Source organism: Chanodichthys erythropterus, chromosome 6 (assembly GCF_024489055.1).
Source record: "Chanodichthys erythropterus isolate Z2021 chromosome 6, ASM2448905v1, whole genome shotgun sequence".
Lineage (NCBI taxonomy): Eukaryota > Metazoa > Chordata > Actinopteri > Cypriniformes > Xenocyprididae > Chanodichthys > Chanodichthys erythropterus.
The window spans coordinates 15,828,903-15,849,817 of record NC_090226.1 but is presented as its reverse complement, the minus strand read 5'-3'; the positions used below and the strand labels follow the sequence as shown (position 1 = coordinate 15,849,817).

Here is a 20,915-nt window from a genome sequence, read left to right as displayed (position 1 = left end):
AGCATCAGTGAATGTTTGAACCTTTTTTAATAGTTTGAGTCCCTCAATTGTCCTCAGTGTGAAAAGATGAATCTCAAAATCATACAGTCACTGCTGAAAAGGTTTCAAATATGCAAAAATGCTTGAAAACTGATGAATCTGCAAGACCTGGTGGATTTTTCTGAAGAACAGAGCTCAGTTTAACTGCTCAGGACAAACAAGAGACTCATGAACAACCATCACAAAACATAAAAACAGTCGTAGATCATCAGGTAACACACAGTATTGAGAATCAATGGTTCACATACTTATGAATGGGGTTATTTTAATAAATTCAGCTATTGTTTTGTCTTGTGAACTAAATGCAAACATCTTTTATGTAAAATATCTTACTCAGGACAGGTCTAAACAAAAAATAACATGCATTTTTTATTATCCCTCTTATTTTATTAAAATAATTCTAATTTTCACAGATTCTGCAAGGGGTTCACATACTTTTTCATGCCACTGTATCAAAGTAGTCCTTATAAATATTTTCTGGGGAATTATCCTGTTTTAGTAACAATCTATGAAGCAGTTAAGGCTGTTTCACAGTTCTCACATTCTAAAAGAAATAGAAAGTTTTTTGTACTTTTCACAATAATTAAGCATAATTTTCATAATTTTTTTTCCCTCAATACCCTGTAGAAAATGTGCATGGCAAAAAGTCAGCTGCACCACGCAACAATAGTGTTTAGAAAACTCATATTTGCGAGCTTGAGGAACTGCTAGCCAATTATCCATTGAAATGATTTCTTTTCTCTCTTTTTTTCCTCCCATCTTCAAACTATTCTCTGTTGTTTTGCATTTTACTGGCCTCAAAAATCAACATTGATCCTTCCTCATATTTTAGTCACATGAATCCTTGTTTACTTTCTTTTCTTTTCTCTCGCCTAAATAACCAGTGACAAGGGGATATTTTCGCTGTCTGTTTCAGATAAAAACAAGCCACAGCAAAAAAAAAAAAAAAAAAAAGAGTGGCAGGACTAGAAAATTTTGTTTTCACACTTCCAGCTCACACAGCCGATAAGGAAATTTGCTAACAGTGGACGATAGGACGCTACTCGACGCTCAGCCTCAGACAGCTGGCCATGGGGGTTAATTAGGCCCTGACGTCCGCACACGAGAGAGGAGAAGAGCGAGGAAAAGCGAGCGCTGAGAGGAGAGAGAAATGTTTCAATCAGTTTAATGGACTTAAAGTAGGCGTCTGCCTCTGGCTCTTTTTTGCAGGAAAAGTCATTTGCCTCTTCATAGTCCTCAAAGGACTCCATATGGCTACGGCCCTGACAAAACAGATTTGCTTTGAAAGCCTCACCGTGAGGGTGGTGTGAGACAGTGCTGAGTGTAATCTGCAGTGGAAAACGGAGTGATAACAGCTTGGAGGACTGGTTTAGTCTGGCTAGCAGCTTGTCTCGGATGGACAGCCATGTATAGAGAGCTTTTATGTCGTATTGTCAATGTAAGCACATTGTGATGTAGCCGTACCATAAGCAATTGAAAATTGCGACAGAGTGGAGGCGAGATGGATTTTGTGTGTTCGGGTTCGAAAAGAATACTATTTTCACATCAGAGAGCCTTGAAATGGGGAAAGATTGGAAAAGATAAGTTGCTTTTAACCCAGCCGGCGCTGCAAGGGTCGGTTTCCATTCTCAGGCTGGTTATGTTAAACTTGTTAAAACTAATGACTCCCCAATTTCTTATATACCTGTGAAAGAGAGAGGCTCCCGACCAGCATGCGTCTAATGAAAGGAGGAATTTTGAGCTTCAGTGGTTTAAGTCGAAAAGCAATTACAGCATTGAATTAGTTTTCAAATTAAAAAGCAATTGAAAAGGCCCAGGGGTTAACTGTTTCCTGCATGGTCATCTCTCTCACTTTTACACATAAAGAGCATTTAATCCCGTTACAGAATGGCACTCATTGAAAATTGAAGGCGACAGAGTTGACATGCAACTCTTTTGTCTTCTTCATCCCTCCGCATGTGCTCGCTTGCTCTCTGGTTGTTCAAAAATTGATGTAGCCCTATCAGAAGAGGGCTTAATTGTTTTTCTTCTCCCTTCGCTCATTTCTTCCTTTTCCTCTTTCTCATGGGGCGTAGTGACAGATTCTGCTCTGAAACTTAATGAACTTTGAAATAGAACTCTCAGCCACAATTATCCCCTCGTAGGTGTGTTGTCACAAAATGATGGCACTATCTCCACACAATTACAGCTGGGCCGGAGAAACCTGCGAACGCACGAGGTCTTGCGCGTGGCTAAACGTGCGGCCGCCCCCCTCAGACCGGCTTTTTGGGTCGCCGTGGCCATTAATATTAAATGACAGAAGTGACTGGAACACAGGAGCGACAGAATGACATTAACACGGAATGACAGGGTGACATTTTGCCCACGTCGCAAGGAGGTTTATCCTCTGTTTCTCTATTTGGAGGCCCCTAATTGCTCACTCACATTTGAGATGGTGTGAGACAAGCTCTCAGAAATCGATAAACATGTTTTGGGGACTAAAGGCCATATGGACCCCCGCTCGCATCATCCGGCACCTGACGCCTCACACTCGCGCAAACACATTTCACGCTGTTGATTGCTGTTTTCAAACATAGACTTAGAACAAATAGAGGCAAGAGAAGAGGCTTTTTTTGTTTGTGTTATTTAGTCATTTTGTCAAATCATAATTAGCTGATGATGATGCCCAAAATAATGAAAATGTGTCAAAACAAAATTTATGAACATTTAAAATTTAGGAAATGAGACAAATATGAACAAAAAACATCATATTAAATGTAGTGTGTTGTGTTATATAAACAACATATTTATAACATGAAATACATAATGTCACATAACTTATTTCAAGTTCACCTAGTGTGTGTGTGTGTGTGTGTGTACCTGTGTGTGTGTATATATATATATATATATATATATATATATATATATATATATATATATATATATATATATATATATATGTATATATATATGTATGTGTGTATAAATATTATAATATTAATTAATATTATTAATATAACTTAGAATAAGTAAAATAATATAAAATCATTTATTAAATTAAAATAGAAATTAAATATTGAGTATTTAATATTTAAATACATATATAAAATATAAGTTGCACTATGCAGTACTATATGTAGTAAATATAAATATATTATTAGTATTACTAGTAATTTGAATGAGCTCATAATTTTTTAATCATATATTTTTTTTTAAAAAGTAGACAAATATGAACAAAAACTTCATATTATGTGTAGTGTGTTGTGTTATATAAACAACATAATCACAATATGAAATACATATTTTCACATAACTTATTTCTAGCTCACCTAGTAAAGATAATAAATTAATAATTATATGATAATGTTTTTATATATAAACATGATCATATAATTATTATTTTTTAATTTATATAATTTATAATAAAACAATATTTTTAATATTGTAATCAAATATTGAGTATATAATATTTAAATACATATATAAAATATAAGTTTGTGTGTGTTATTTAGTCATTTTGTCAAATCATTAGTTGATGATGATGTCCAAAATAATGAAAATGTGTCAAAACAAAATTTATGAACATTTAAAATGTAAAAATTGAGTATTTAATATTTAAATACATATATAAAATATAAGTTGTACTATGCAGTACTATATGTAGTAAATATAAATATATTATTAGTATTATTACTAGTAATTTGAATGAGCTCATAATTTTGTAATATTTTGTTTTAAAGTAGACAAATATGAACAAAAAACACCATATTATGTGTAGTGTGTTGTGTTATATAAACAACATAATCACAATATGAAATACATATTTTCACATAGCTTATTTCTAGTTCACCTAGTAAAGATAATAAAATAATAATTATATGATCATGTTTTTATATATAAACATGATCATATAATTATTAATTTTTAATTTATATAATTGATAATAAAAAATCATTTCTAAAATTGTAATTAAATATTGAGTATACATATATAATAGTTATACTATACACAGTAAATATAAATATATTATTAGTATTATTACTAGTAATTATATTTTTGCTGACAGGTAAAATTGTTTAGTTGTCCATAGTCTTGTTCGTCTTGTCTTCATTATTTTAGACAAAAATACAAACCCTCAAAAAGTCCTTTAGAAACTTCAAATATTAACAAAAATTTTAAGGAACATTTTTATCAGTAATTTGCTTTCAAATTTAAAAACTGCCCGGACAGCTACCGCAGGGCTGAGTGATAACGAATGAAATAGAGGCGAGAGAGGCAGACGGACCCTCATTACTGAGCAGATTTTGTATGGAGAGCAGAATCAGGGATGATGAAGATGAGACAGCTTAGGCGAGAAAGACCGCGGGATCAGATGTGACGTTTGGACATTGCTCTGACAGCGGGAGCAGCACACAAATTTTGAATCACTGATCAAATAGCCACCGCTTGAGCGTGTTTGTTCATAGCGACTCGGACAAACAAGCGCAGCTGCTTTGTGACAGAAACTGAGCGATTATGCATGCGTTAGTGTTTTGATTCACGCTTGTTTACCTCTCTTCCTCTGCAGGCACTTCTGTAATGCAGGTAACGGCCTTTGACGCCGACGACAGCACCACGGCGAACGGGCTGGTGCACTATCGCATCCTGAGCCAGACGCCACACATCCCCATTCCTAACATGTTTACTATTAACGGAGCCACAGGAGAGATCAGCACCATCGCTGCAGGCATCGACAGAGAGGTTTGTCTCGTCTCTGGTTTTGACGCACATGTAAAAGCTAGAATGCTTCCAAGAACCTGCTACCGTTTTATTTGTCTTTCAAAGAACTGTTGATTAGTGTGTAAGGGGTTTGGCATTCTCACCTTAATGGATTTGAGTGTACGAGTGTGCGTACTTACTACATACACCTTGCCGTTCCAAGAATGTTTGTCCTGGCCTCCCTTTTTTTGTCTCCCCTAGCGTTCTGACATAATTAGTTCTCAAGTATGATGTGTCTGAGCATACTTGCTGTGGATGGTCCCTAGTCTCCTGTGAACAACATTTTGAAGAGACACTCTTGCACTATAGCAAACAGTGCTTTTAGAATCAACTTAATGATCAGCCTGTCCTTTGAGCTGTCTGTGACCTTTTCACGTTGAAGAGCAGCTATCTGCCCTCCCAGAACACCCTATCAGAGCAGGACAACAGCTAGCTTCAATGACTAGGATGCTGAAAATGCTGCAAATATCATTTTAGTTGGCATACTGTGCTATGTATGCTGGGTAAGGATCAGTGCATTTCAAGTCGTTGTATACTAGCACACTGTGGTAAAGGTATTTCGAAATGACTGCAAAAAGAGTTTTTGTATGGTTTTTGGGCTATTATCACACAAACCCATGCATTATGAAAAATTAAGTGGTTTTTCTGTGCTGTAAATGTTGCAGAGGGGGAAGGGCCATATTAAAGGGATAGTTCATATATATATATATACATTTTTAATAAAATGTCCATACAGTGACAGTCAGTGGGTTCTAACCCAGCTAACAAGAAATGTTCCCAGAAATTTAGCTGGGTAATTTTTAAAGTGGTGATTTACCAATACTTTGGTACGTCCATTATAATGAATAAAATAATTATTGCAATTAAATTATTTTTATTATAAAAAATGTCTTTTGTCAGGTCCCTGGGGCATTTCACTCAATTTGTACTCAAAACAAATATTTCACAAAATTGCACAGTGTCTATAATTTTTGACATTATTTTAAGTATTTGTTTGTGTTACTTTCTTTTGAAAAACATTTTTCTAAAAAAAGATGCAAGATATTTAATTTTTTTAAAAAAGGCTTTAAAGTTATGAACTCAACCCTGTCATGCCAAACATTCTCTTGATATAATAAATTAGACTCCACCCATATGTGACATCGTTTACCAGAAATGACATCATTCAGGTCTCTTTGACAGTGGTGCAGAAGATGATAAGTACTTTTTTATTCATATTGAGGCGTATAATAGTCAAGGATGGTACTGTCAAGCTTAAAGGGTTAGTTCACCCAAAAATGAAAATTCTGTCATTTATTACTCAGCCTCATGTCATTCCACAGCTGTAAGACCTTCATTAATCTTCAGAACACAAATTAAGATATTTTTGATCAAATCCGATGGCTCAGTGAGACCTGCATTGACTGCAAGATAATTAACACTTTCAATGCCCAGAAAGCTATTAAAACAGTTCATGTGACTACAGTGGTTCAACCTTAATGTTTTGAAGAGACGAGAATACTTTTTGTGCGCCAAAAAAATCTGTTTCGAATCAGTGGTTCGGAGCATTTATCAAACTGCCAAACTCACGAAACCAAACCATTGAAATTTCGAAATGTTTCGAAACACTTATGATGTAACGAAGCCTCGTTTACTGAAATCATGTGACTTTGGCAGTTTGATACGTGCTCCGAACCACTGATACGAAACAAAAGATTCGTAAAGTTTCAAAGCTTCATGAAGCAGTGTTTTGAAATCGCCCATCACTAGATATTGTTGAATAAAGTCATTATTTTATTTTTTGGTGCACAAAAATTATTCTCATCTCTTCATAACATTAAGGTTGAAACACTGTAGTCACATGAACTGTTTTAAATATGTATTTAGTAGCTTTCTGGGCATCTGAAAGTGTAAATTATCTTGCTGTCAATGGAGATCAAAATCCATTGGATTTTATCAAAAATATCTTCATTTGTGTTCTGAAGATGAACGAAGGTCTTACGGGTGTGGAACAACATGAGGGTGAGTAATTAATGACAGAAGTTTCATTTTTGGGTGAACTAACCCTTGAAGTACTCACCCTCATGTTGTTTCAAACCCGTAAGACTTTCATTCATTCTTTTTGAAGAAATCCAAGAGCTTTCAGTCAAAGTGGTTGTCATGTAGCTGTCTTTAGAGGAGCACATTAACACATTATATAATTCAATATTTAAATAAAAAATGTTTTAAAACAGGTAGCTTTGTCATAATTACAGCAGAAATACCAGAAATATCTTAGTGTCCTTTGAATATTGCGTTGGATAACGGGGGCCTTTGAGTCAAAAAGGTTGAGAACCACTGGTTTGACTTTGAATTATCTTTTTCATTAGCTCTTCAAAATCATACAGGTTTGGAATGACGGTGTTATGACAAAAAACTTTTATGATCCACAAAAAGTATGGCATTTTTTCATACTGTATTTAAAGTGTTTGCTTGATTCCCCGGATAGTGTGTATTTTTCACACTCGGTATGCAAACAGGTATTCAGCCTGTTTCATTTCTGGGATTTTCTAGCTTGTCCTCTGTTGTACAGCAGAGTTATGTACATGCTCTCGAGTCTTGTTATACTTATTATTTCCAGCCCCACCTAAAATTAATTCAGCTAATCACTGGAGTTTTCTTAGTGTCTGCTTTAGAATGCAGTTGACTTCATTTTCAATACATGCATAACTCACATACCCACACAAATGAACTCTGTGGGTCATGGGAACAGCTTTCCCATAACTCATCTGAATCTCAGAGCCTGACCCTTCCCACCAGACGTGTTCCTCACTTTAACCTCTTCATTAATCCCCCTCTCTATCACTCTAGCGATCCCTCTTTCTTGCACACACACACACACAGACACACACACTCTCTCTCTCTAACAAACACAAGCACACACACGGTTGTGTGCTCCTCCTTAACCTCCCTCTGCTCCACTAATGAGCAGGGTCATTCAGAGGTCCATTCAATTTATCCCAGAATGCTTAAGCGGACCTGCGGGGAAGTCTTTCAACTTCCCCTTTATCTCTCCATCCTACGTGATCCCTTCCTTTCTTGTCACAGATTCTAGTCCCATTCTCATTAGCATCATATTAAAATATTCAAACAGACCACTTTCTCAGAAGTATTAATTATACAACAAATCATGCTGTTTGTCAAATACAATTGATGGGGATCTAGGAGTGGGCGATATGACCAAATTCTTATTTCATGATATGAGAAATTTGATTTCACAATAACGCTATATATCACAATATTGTTATTTTATCTCATCTCATTTGTGTTATTAAAAATAAAAAAGAAGCTAATTACAAACAATAGAACAAATACAATATAACAAAAATATGAATTTTATACCGTGATAACAACATATATCATCATATGATGATGATGATGATGTGTAGCTAATATCAGTAACACTTTAGTGATGGAACTATTTGTTAAATAAATACATTTATTTTATAATAATAACAACAAAAATAATAGGAATTATTATTATTAATAGTAGTAGTAGTATCATCATCATCATCATCATCATAAGTGTGGCTATTATTAATTACACTTTATTGCCAAAACTATTTGTTATATAAATACTTTTATTTTAAAATAGTAATAAAAACATCAATAGTAATAATATGATAATAATAGCAATTGAAACAGTTAAAACAGTTGTTGTATTATTATTAAATTACTCCTTGAACATTAGTGGCTTGTATCAAATCACTGTTGGTGGTGTTTTATTAAAATAAGCTACTTTGCTGTGATTTTCCCATGCTTAAGGGGTTTTTGGCAATACAGTTCCATTACAGCCGTCATCATCATTCCTTTGGCATCTTGTTTCACTTGGCGCATAAAGTTCTCTACCCTTCATGCCAGGTTAGATGACGTTTGCTGTCATCTCAAGATTTGCTATTTTCTCTCCGACAAGTTATCATGAGTCTATACCTGGAGCAGTAACTCTTGCTAATCCAATGACTAAGACAGGCTGCTGAGAAGGTCTCTACAGGAGCATGAATGTGGGTCGTGGTGCCTACTGCAGGCAGGTAATCTGTCCTCCTCTCAGGACCAGAGAGCGACCCTCATTAATCTAATGCAGTGATTGCACTCTCTTCCACCTGTGCTCTCCAATTAGAACTAGGACATACTTATGTGTTTACAAAGCCACATCGCAAATGGAACATTTTGAAGATTTTCAACATCACATTCTCTGTCAGTGAAGACATTGTTGGACGACACTGAAAGGAATAGTTCAGCCAAAAATGAACATTCTGTCATTATTTACTGACCCTCATGTCGTTCCAAACTTTTTCTTCCATCAAATACAAATGCTGTTGGATAGAATGTACAAAATTCACAAAAAAATCAAATATTACTACAGGCATGCATGGGGTTGAGTAATACCAAAAGGGCATGAGTAAATACATGTAGTATTTTTGCGAATTATACATGCACTGTAAAATCTAATTAGTTACACTTACTTTAAAAACAACAACAAAACAAACAAACAAACAAACCAAAAACGGAAACCAATTGCCTAAGTAAAGTGAAATATGAATAGTCTGTTGTACTTGCAAATGCTTGCTATAGTTCACTTACACTTGAGTTCTAGTAACTAAAAAAAAGAACTGTAGAGAGTACTTGATAATTTTCTTTAGATTTACTCTTGAGTTTGTAACCATTGCTGTGTTTTGCATGTTCAATGTTGAAGACTGTGTGTGACTGAAGCATGGTCAATTGCAAAATATTTCACAAATATAGAGGGATTATATCAACACAATTAAAGGTTTCACAAAATGTTTATGACATAAGTGTTAACAATAATAATTTAGAAGATAAAAGACTAGTTAATGATTTAGTTAGAAGTTAGGTCACCTTTTAAAAGCAACCTATTTATTACTTCCCTTCCTTTTAAACCAAATAACTGCAACAATAGGAAGAGAATTACAATAATATAAATGAAGTTCCATGTGCCCAACCAAAGGGAACACTGACCACCATAATGGTGAGTTCAAACTAAAACATTTCAGGAAAATCAACATCAATTTATGAAGTCAGCTTATGTGATGTTCTCTCAAATCTTTCAGTACTGACAATTCAACTTTCAAGATGACTTTGGGAAATTATTGAATGCAACTAGAGAAAGATAACTGCAGAATTGGAGGAAATCTTTTAAGAATTACCCCCACTCTTTTTTTCTTGAAAAAAAAGGCACTCAAATCAATCAATTAATCTTAACCTTGATTAAACAAGGCATAGTATGTGAATGGTACAGATTACTATTCGATTTTTACAATTAAGATAAGACACTAAAAAGTGTTTGTTAGAACAACTGTTAGATTTTACAGTGTACACTGCCATGCAAAAGTTTTGTACCAGAAAGATCTGTTTTTTATGAATTTAATACATTTATTCAGAAAAGATGCATTAAAGAGGCATTGCTGTTTGTATGTCCACTTACAGTTTAGAGGTGGTCTTACATGAATACGCTCCCCTATTTCAATGTTGTACACAACAGGTGGCACATGGGAGATGGGCAGCTATCTACACGCACGCACACACACACACACATACCCATCCTAACATTTACCTCTCTGCATTTCCATCTGTCTCCTTCACGTACACATTTTCTCGCCAGGAGCGCAATCCTCCTCCATCAGTACCTGTAGTCTAATTGGAATATTTATGCAGTAATTAGTGGGTTGAAGAAGCCTAGTGCAGTTGCTTGCAATGGTGGGAGTTCACATTCACTTTAATGTCACACACATCTGATCAGGTCTGAATACCAATTACCCTCTCACACCGAGACCCCATCACCTCTACACACCTCTTAACCTGCTTGCCATCACCTGTCTGATTACAGCAGCTAACAAGCAGCCCCTCTCCTCGTCTTTTTGCACTGCATGCCTTTTACTGCAACTGTCATCGTGTCTTATGCCCCTCATGGCAAATATGTCCATTTTATGCATTTTACAACCAGCCTTTCCCATTTCTGTCAGTTTATTTCTTCTCTTTTCACTTTAATAGTATGAATATATAATATCATACAGGAATTAAATGGAATTGGTTCTGTGTTTTAATGGGTTTAGGAAAGACGTCATTTTGCAGATAGAAGTTAAAATAAGTCATTCATTCACCCTCATGTCATTCCAAACCCTTATGGCTTATTTTCCTCTGTAGAACACAAAAGGACAAGTTTGGAAGAATGTTCATGCTCCTCTTTTGTATACAATGAAGGTGGAACTGTTAAGGCCCCGATATACTTCAAACAAACTTCTTTTTCGTTCTTTTTCGTGAACGAAGTTCGAAATGTGTGACCAGCAATATACTGTAAACGAACATCTGATGCCGACCACACTGCTAAGAGCGACGTTTAGATGAATATGTAAATATGTGCCGTGCACTTTCTTCTCAGTAACAAAATAAACACAACAAAAATGAGAAAACGGTACGCATTTATTATAGAATGCATAAGGAAAGCGTCTGATCATAACAGCATGGGAATTAGGGCTGGGCGATATATCGCATGCGATTGTCACACGCATTTCGTCAGTAACGCCGGTTCCCTGATTACCGCTAAATCGCCATCACCTGCTTTCAAATGGAGCGGCATTTAATAGACAGAGCCGTAGATCACTGACAAGCGACGCAATATTGCGTTCATTATTGAAGGCGATTCATCTGTGATAATGAACGTGATATTGCGTCGCTTGTAGGTGATCTACGGTTCTGTCTATTAAATGCCGCTCCATTTGAAAGCAGGTGATGGCGACTTAGCGGCAATCAGGGAACCGGCTTTACTGACGAAATGCGCGTGACAGTCGCATGCGATATATCGCCCAGCCCTAATGGGAATGTTAGCACGAGCTCTGCAAAGTAGCACTCCAGTCACGTCACATCTTCATATAACACTTTATTCAATAAATTGCTTAAAATCAAGCAGCTTTACAGTATCAAACACGAAAAACAGTGTTAGTGCCTAATTTTTTTACAAGCAAAACTTTATTTTGTACTATAAAGCGGCTATCCAGTGTGTTCATGTTTTCACCCGCGGAGATCTTACCTCAACAAACTCAACAGATCAAATGAGTCAGAGACGCAGTCCACGCGAGTGAAGGCGGAGCCTCAGCGCACACCTCCTGTTACGTTATCGTCACTGACCAATGGTAGTACGAAGGCATTTGCAGCTGGAATGAACTTTTCCTGAAAGTTCGCTATTCGAACTTCCAAAAAGAACACAAAACGAACTTCATTTTGGCCCTGATTTAGTTCGAAATGACGTCACATCAGTTCGTTCTTCGATTTCGTTTGAAGTATACCGGGGCCTTTAAGCTCCAAAAGGACAAAAAGCATTCAATGGTTTAATGTTTGAAAATGAACAGTGTATGACAGTCATAAATATTGGTACACTGTGTGCAGAATTATTAGGCAAGTTGATTTTCTGATCATATTTTTTTTCCAAGCACATTTTACCAATTCCAATCCACATCAATCTTATTAATAACTACTATTAATATTGTTTTTAATCATTTATAAGTGATATATAATTGTTCATGAAGGCTGGAAATGAAAAATGCCCTATATTCAGGTGTGCAGAATTATTAGGCAGGTTTTCTTTTACAGATAAAATGAGCCAAAAAAGAGATTTAACTCAGACTGAAAAGTCAAAAATTATTAAATACTCATGAGAAGGACGCAATACTAATGTAATACTAGAAATTGCAAAGTTAAAGCATGACCATTGGACAGTGAAATGCTCATTGGGTCAGCGGGGTCATACAAAAACAGCTGGAGAAGAAAAGACACGTTAACTGCAAAATAATTAAGAATTAAGGTGAAGAATTAAGTGTGAAACCATCAAGAACCATTTAGTCTCCAGCGTCACAAGCTGAAGTGTTATAAAATACATGAAGACTGGGTTTTTATAGGCCTTATAGACAGACAGCTTGAGAGTGACTCCTGAAGGACCAGCACCACATCCTCTTGTACCACTGAATTTATCTTCCAGAATCTGGCAGTAAGGTGTGGGAGTTCACTTTTAGTCCATCTCTTATCCTGAAATGTCCATCTTGCAGAGATGGAATAAATGATCTTCCAAAACTTACTGCCAGATTCTGGAAGATAAATTCTTCAAACAGTGGTACAAGAGGATGTGGTGCTGGTCCTTCAGGAGTCACTCTCAAGCTGTCTGTCTATAAGGCCTATAAAAACCCAGTCTTCATGTATTTTATAACACTTCAGCTTGTGATTCTTATTAAGAGCGGGTCATTTTTAGGATTCTTCACCTAACCTAAGTCTCTGAGATCCTGACACCTCACACTTCTGAAGACTCCAGGTAGGTTTCAGTACTGGGAAATGGTGGCGCTGGAGACTAAAGGGTTCCTGATGGTTTCACACTTAATTCTTCACCTTAATTCTTAATTATTTTGCAGTTAACGTGTCTTTTCTTCTCCAGCTGTTTTTGTATGACCCCGCTGACCCAATGAGCATTTCACTGTCCAATGGTCATGCTTTAACTTTGCAATTTCTAGTATTACATTAGTATCGCGTCCTTCTCATGAGTATTTAATAATTTTTGACTTTTCAGTCTGAGTTAAATCTCTTTTTTGGCTCATTTTATCTGTAAAAGAAAACCTGCCTAATAATTCTGCACACCTGAATATAGGGCATTTTTCATTTCCAGCCTTCATGAACAATTATATATCACTTATAAATGATTAAAAACAATATTAATAGTAGTTATTAAGATTGATGTGGATTGGAATTGGTAAAATGTGCTTGGAAAAAAAATATGATCAGAAAATCAACTTGCCTAATAATTCTGCACACAGTGTATTGTTATTTTACTGTTGTACTGTGAAATACAATTATTATTTTTATTTTTTAAATATTTTTATAATTATTTATAATTATTGTTGTTATGGTCATATTGATGGTTTCGGTAATTCCAAGTCTCCAAGTCATATGATAGCTTTGTGTGAGGAATAGATTGAAATTTAAGTAAAAAAAAGTTTACCTGTTTGGCCAATAAGGACTTTTATTTTGACACTTAAAAATCTATATAGGTTGAGCACCGTTTGTGTTCACGATATAATAAAGTTACACAATTTCAAAAGACACAAGGATGAGTAAATGATGATGGAATTTGATGTTATGTGAACTATGCCTTTAAATCCCATGGTGCTATTCAACTTAATGTAGCATAAATGTCATGTTATATCACAGTGTGTTGTCAGGAATTTGAATCACATATAATAAAAGTGCTTAAAAGTTCTGCAGTGGCAATGCTGAATCTTTTGTGTGTATCTTTGTGTGTGTGTTAAAAGCCCTGCATGTCTGTCTCTGCAGCTCTGTGAATCTGTTCGAGCCAGATTGTCCAGGCTGTTGCTTTTCATTACCTGTCTCTTGTCTCTGCCAGAGGCCATGTGGTCCGTGTGCTCGCGTATTTGCACGTGTGTGCGCTTGCCTAGTTGTGTCAGGTCTAGGTTAGAACGTGTCCACTCTGCCGCGCCTGATTAGGGAATCGATCGGTGTGAAGTGCGCGTGTGTGTGTATGTGTGTGTCCGAGTCATTCCCAGATGATCCAAAGCTTCCTGTGTGAGTGAGATGAGGAGAATCATAACTTCTGGTTGCACTCTTTCCACTATCGTCTCCTCCAATGTCGCTTTCCTCCTCACCTTCCCCTTATCACCTCTCTTCTTTCCTTCTCTCCCAATGGAGCGAGTGAGGTGTCGGGGAGAAGTGAGGTCAGGGCCCGTTGGGCTGTGAAATGCTCCTCATAACAGCTGACTCTAGAGTCTGTATGGGTGAAACTCGTCTCTCGGTGGATCTGCTCTCACATCGCCAAGATTCTGCCAGTCCTGTGGTGTAATCGCTTTACATTCTCTTCAGGACTGGAAATGTGTTTAAGCTCGTCTCTTGGTGTCACGTTCCCATCCCCACAGCCGGCGCTGTATGAAATGTGTGCGAGATTAATTACACACTGATTTGTTTCTCTTGTTCTCTGCAGAGCATAACCAGAGGAGACAGTATTGATATTTCATTATGGTGTTAATAAAGGTCAGCCGCTATTGAGTTTTCATTAATAGAGCCGAACTGGGCAATATTAACGAGAAGACGCAGGTTTTAATGACTCTCAGTGTGTGTCCGCGGTACTCTGCAGTTCTTTAAGTGCTTTAAAACTGGGAGCGCTGCTCTGAGGAGTCTCTGACCTGCCATTTAAATACAACTACCTGAGGGAGAGAGAAATATGAATGCATAGACAGAATGATTGATTGAAAGACTCAGTCTAAACCTGTCCAATCAGTCAGTAATTATAACGTTTTTATTTGAAGTTTCACACTATGGAAACTGGTTTCAAACAGGCTTCCAGGCATCATACGGTCATGTCAAATGAGCTAGAACAAATTCAGTTGAGCATTAGAGATAACCAAATGAATATTTACTGACTAAATTGAATATTTTCTAGTAGAAATGGTAGCAGAGCATGGATATTTATGAATTAAAGGGTTAGTTCGCCCAAAAATGAAAGTTCTGTCATTAAGTACTCACCCTCATGCTGTTCAGGTCAGCCGGCATTTTGATGTAGAACCTGGAAGTGGACCTTGAATGACGGTAATTACGTTGCTTTCTATGGGGGATAAAAAAACCTCTCAGATTTCATCAAAAATATCTTAATTTGTGTTCCGAAGATGAACAAAGGTCTTACGGGTGTGGAACTACATGAGGGTGAGTACTTAATGATGGAAATTTTATTTTTGGGTGAACTAAACCTTTAAATTACATTTTTTTTAAGCTTCCACCAACAGCCACATCACATGCAGAGGATTGTGGGATATGTGCTTTACAGCCGTAACAGATATATATGTGCAAGAGCGATCTATGGGCCACAATTGGCCCGGTTAACACACGCCGATGCCGAGTCTGAGCTCAGGCCGATTACTACATGCTATCTACATGCTGTCACATTAACTTTATGAGTATTTAGCACTTTCTTTTTCTTTCAAGTTCACAGAACTGATATATTTTAAGTAAACTGTTTCATTGTTTTGAGAATTAACTTTTTTCTTAGACAAACTTAAGTTTAACTGAAACTGAGCTGGGATTTCTATTTCTCAGCATGCTTTGCCCATGGCACTCAAAAGGGAGAGTAAAATGCTAAAATTAAGTGTCAATGTTTTTTTGTTTGTTTTTTACGTGCAATTTAGTAGTGATTCATGTTTTGTTATTCTCATTTAGAAAAGTTTCTGTTAATGTGGGTTTTTTGAGAGTTGCCATCATGGTGACAAGTGGTTCATGCGGCTTGGTTTGTGAGCAAGAATGTTAAATTTCACTTTATATTACTGTACTCATTCAGCAAGTGCTATACTGTGCTATTTTTAACATGTTAGCAATTTATCAATTTAGCATTTTCTGAATTTGTTGTTATAACTAGCTAATTTTACAATGATAAAAATGTTTACAACAGGGTTACATGGTAATTTTAAGTGAAATGTATGTGTACTCAAACATGTTAAGTGAAGAACAATTAAAATGTAATCTTCATTAAAAAATAGTACAAAATAAAACAAAAAATCTGCCAGTTCTGCTTACTTAAACTTTTAATTTCTTAACTTAAAAATTTTGAGGTAAGGGATTGCCTCAGTTTTTTTTTTTTTTTTTTTGAGTTTTCCCAACGTATTCAGGTACAGTGTAATGATGCTGCCTATGTAGGCAGTACTATGCCAGAAAGTCAGAGAAGGCATTTCCCCCTCAATGTTTAGTTGTGATCAAATTTATGTCCCATGGTCAGTCATCTCCTAAAACAAAAGGAAGCCATCAAGATCTTCAGCAAGGTCTTGTGAGGGTATTCATTGCTTTACAGCAACAGTCATCCACCTCCCTCCAAGACACCCAGACCTGTCTCAGTGGAACACTGACTTGTCCTTGACTCCCCCTACTTCCTGTCTGCAGCAACAGAAGGCTTTCGGCCAACCGGATTAATACGGCTGGAGCTGAAAGAGGCAGAGGAGAGGCTTTGGCTCAGGCTCAGCTCTCTGTCTCCTCCCAGTGTGGACTAACTGGAGTCAGATTCACCCGAGCATGGACAGGGGCACAGTTTCAGATCTGTGCCCAAAGGAATGTTGGCCATGCAACAACAAACACTTCGATGTGTGTGCGCACACATGTTTCTATCCATCTGTTGCCCTCGCAACCCTTGCTTTTCATCCGTTGTTACAAATAGGGTGGTTCATGTCCGTTGATGAAGAGTTGTTTTTGCGCACTGATTATCTTTGTGTATATGCATGTGGGTGTGTGTCTTTCCATAAATAGTGAGTGGCAAAGTATCAAAGCAGAACAAAGCTCACAGTAGCCTCTTGTCCTAATTAACAGAAAAGCCTGACAGACAGACGTATCCCCAGACAAACACAAAGGGCTGCCATTCCCCAAACATACACAGTCTCAGAGTCTTTGTAAGATGGTTTTGTTCAGGCTTAGATGCCAAACTTCTAGACCAGAGATGCCCAAACCAGGGTCCGTGGGCCAAAGTTGGTCCGTGATGACCTTTGATTTGGCCCGCCATGCCATGAGGAGAAAAAAGAACATGCCATTGAAGTAGACATGTGCCGGCATTCGGTAATACTATTTATCGTGGCAATTAACATGCACAATATTGTTACTGTGTGCACAAAATATTTTGAATAATTCTAGATAACATTAGCATAATTGTTTTCATTTCTCTAAACTTCCCATGCAGTTGCGATATATTATGCAGATGCAGGATTATATTTGGAGAATATACACTGCTGTAACTTGCCTTTTGTTTATTAAGTGTTATGTAAGAGATCAGAAACAAAATAAACCCTGACAGGGTGCACCAATATTACAGCAATATTAATACTGAACTGAAGTTTTTTTCCAATGCAATTAATAAAATAAAGTAAGATGGCGGCAGTTGAATTTGTATGAACCAGCATTCATATGATACAGCATTGCCATGACAACAGTGAATAAATGCTGCGATTGACCAATCAGAATCGCATATTATAGAGAGCCATGTAATAAATGGCATTAGTTATTAATTTAATTATCAAGATGTATGCTTTATTTAAAGATGGTTATTATAACCTCATTAATAATATACTAAATTAAAATTTTAATCAGTAAATGTTCTGTCACATGAAATCATCATTATAAATTATAATTTATGTGTGGGTTAATTTAAATTTTAATTTAAATGTTCAAGATTCTTTTCTTTTAAGTTATAAAAAATAAACATGAAAATAAAATAAAATTATAGTTACAGTATAGTGTACACTGCAATATAATATATTTATACTATACCATTGTGGAGAAAAATAGTATAATAATTGTATATATCATTCTACCATGGGATTACCATATGATATAATTTCTGTACAGTTGTTCCCATAAGTGAAACCTGTCCTCAGTAAAAAGGAAAGAAAGAAAAAAACTTCATGATTAAACATCATAAACTAGATTTTTTTCCCTTGTTGTTTTAACTCTAAAAATACATATAATCTTTTGATCTGGAGTCCTCATTTACATGTGGTGTGTGTCTCTTCAGTTGATTGAAATGGACATGTTCTGTGTTGTTTCAGAAAGTGTCTCAGTACACCGTCATAGTGCAGGCCACCGATATGGAGGGCAGCCTGAACTTCGGCCTGTCCAACACCGCCACGGCCCTCATTAGCATTACTGACATCAACGACAACCCTCCAGAGCTGGATGCTAAAATGGTGAGTATCTACAACAAAAGAGCATTTACATACAAAAATGTGTTCCGAATCCTAGTGAGCTGCCTATATAGCACATCATATATATACACTATATACACAAAGACTCTACCAGAAGTATGGAATTAAAAATTATTATTATAAATAAATGTTCATTACTGAAAAGTGTCAATTAAAAACACTTAAAAACATATAGGTGAATAGGGTAAAAAAAACTTTAAAGGGGTCCTTGATTATAATTTAACTTTTTAAACTTTAGTTAGTGTGTAATGTTGCTGTGTGAGCACAAACAACATCTGCAAAGTCACGACACTCAAAGTTCAATGCAAAGGGAAATATTTTCTTTTAAAGAATTCTCTGTTTAAGGACTACTACAGGCTGGTAGTGACTACAACGAGCTTCTTCCCAGGGTAGTGACATCACAAACCCCAAAATTTACAGAAACCCTACCCCCGGGAACATGCAACAAAGGGGGTGAGGCCATGTTGGGCTGCTTTAGAGAAGAAGAGTTGTTGTAGTAGAGTGTTGTTACCATGCCGTCATCTTACTGTTTCACAAACAAGGGTCATATGCTCGTCGATAAGTTGAATCAACTACAGCAACTACACAAATTTATCCACTAACCATTCAGAAATGCCCAGATGCATTCTAAAAGTCGTAACATCTTCCTGAGCCTCTCCATCAGTGTCCAGCTCTGTTTTGAACAGTGTTGTCCAGCTTTGTTGTTGCTGAGTATCTGAAGCATGAGCTGTTAAGCTCCGCCCTCTTCTGGAAAGGGGGCAGGGAGCAGCAGCTCATTTGCATTTAAAGGGACACACACAAAAACGGCATGTTTTTTACTCACACCCAAATAGGGGCAAATTTGACAAGCTATAATAAATGATCTGTGGGGTATTTTGAGCTGAAGGTCCCCTTTAACTAATACATATAGATATCACCATACACCAGTTGATTACATTAATAATTGCAAACATTTTTTGCATCTTAAGTTTTCTGAAATGTTATAATATGCAAATACACTGTCTAATTAAATATGCGCTAATTTGCATACATTTCCAGAACAGAAATGTCATCATTGAATAAAGCCAGGTTCAAAATTTTGTTTAATTTTGCTGACATATTAGAGTCAAGGGTTTTTACAGAGGGGATTTTGGATATCTCTTTTTATGCATAAAGCAAAAAATACTGTCAACAGCTGGGAAAAAAAAAAAAAAAACATTTTCACCAAAAAATAGACAAATTATATAGAAATAAACCCCTCTGTAAAAACCTTCAAAAATAGATATTAATTTTTGCCTGTAGTATTTTGACTGTCACCATTTTTATGCATATTAGAGTGTCATTCTACTAACATCAAATTGTATAGAAAACATTTGTTATTGAGATTTTTTGTATGGCACTGATAGTTGCCGCTTATGTAAAGTGTTCCAAATCAGTCACTTATGAGGTGCTATGATGGTTAGAATGCTGCCTTGTAAGATTAGGTTTTGGAACAGAGCTATAGTCTGCCTGTTTGGACGCATCCACTCCTCATTACCCCGATTTCTGAATTCTAAAAGTGTCTTGATACTCATTTAATTCACACAATACTGTCTGACAGCTGGAGAAACCTACTGGAGCTGTGAAACAAAGAGAGATTCACTAAGAGCAATGAATTCTGGGAGGTGATGAGGGAAGAGATGGAGTGAAATGGAGGGTGTAGGGAATGAGAGGGATGTGAGATCAGGTGCTCTCCCTCTCTTTCTCTCTCTCTTTCTCTCCTGTCCTCATGCCAACTCTGCCCCTTAGGTGTCTGTAGTTCCTCTTCAGGCATCTGGCTTCAATCTCCACTCATCCACTCATTTTTTCCCTCTTTTTCTCCTTCCCTACATCCTCCATCTCCTGTTTTCTTTATCTCTGTATCTCTACACTTCTCTTCCCACATTTACCAGTGTTTGTTTCTGTCAGCCTTCATCTCTCTCTCCTTCCATTTATCTCCTTCCCTCAATCCTTCTCTCTGGCTTTCGGTGTCTATCTCTCTCTCCATTTCCATTTATTTCCTGCTATCTGCCATCCCCCTTTTATCGCTCTCTTGCAGTGCTCATCTCTGGTGCCCTTGCGTTCTCTCTCTCATTAAGTAATATCCCCAGGCCTCTGCCACAGCGTCTGATGCTGAAGCATTCTGAATTATTTTGCACATTTTTTCTACCTGTAATATTTATTTGAAGGCCAAACGATACTTAGTGAATCAGTATGACATCTATCATCTGGCATCAGACGATCTTGCTGTTCATTTTAATTGGTGTCATTTTATTCTCAAATGTTGTTTTTGTGGACTAGATGTTCGTGGACAGGTCTCTCCGCAAATGTCGAGTGTTTGGCTGCTGTTGTTGGTGGGTTTGAGATGTGATGAGCTGACAGGGG

The 20,915-nt window shown here is 36.6% G+C and overlaps 1 protein-coding gene across 2 annotated transcripts in view; it reads left to right on the top strand.

The window, feature by feature from the left end:
- cdh4 (cadherin 4, type 1, R-cadherin (retinal)) overlaps positions 1 to 20,915 on the top strand; it is a 283,006-nt gene that overhangs the window by 239,295 nt on the left and 22,796 nt on the right. For both annotated transcript variants that reach the window (XM_067388245.1, XM_067388244.1), the window contains exons 8-9: positions 4,586 to 4,758; positions 18,378 to 18,515. In XM_067388245.1, the coding sequence (XP_067244346.1) occupies positions 4,586 to 4,758; positions 18,378 to 18,515 (311 nt within the window). The remainder of the gene's footprint in view (positions 1 to 4,585; positions 4,759 to 18,377; positions 18,516 to 20,915) is intronic.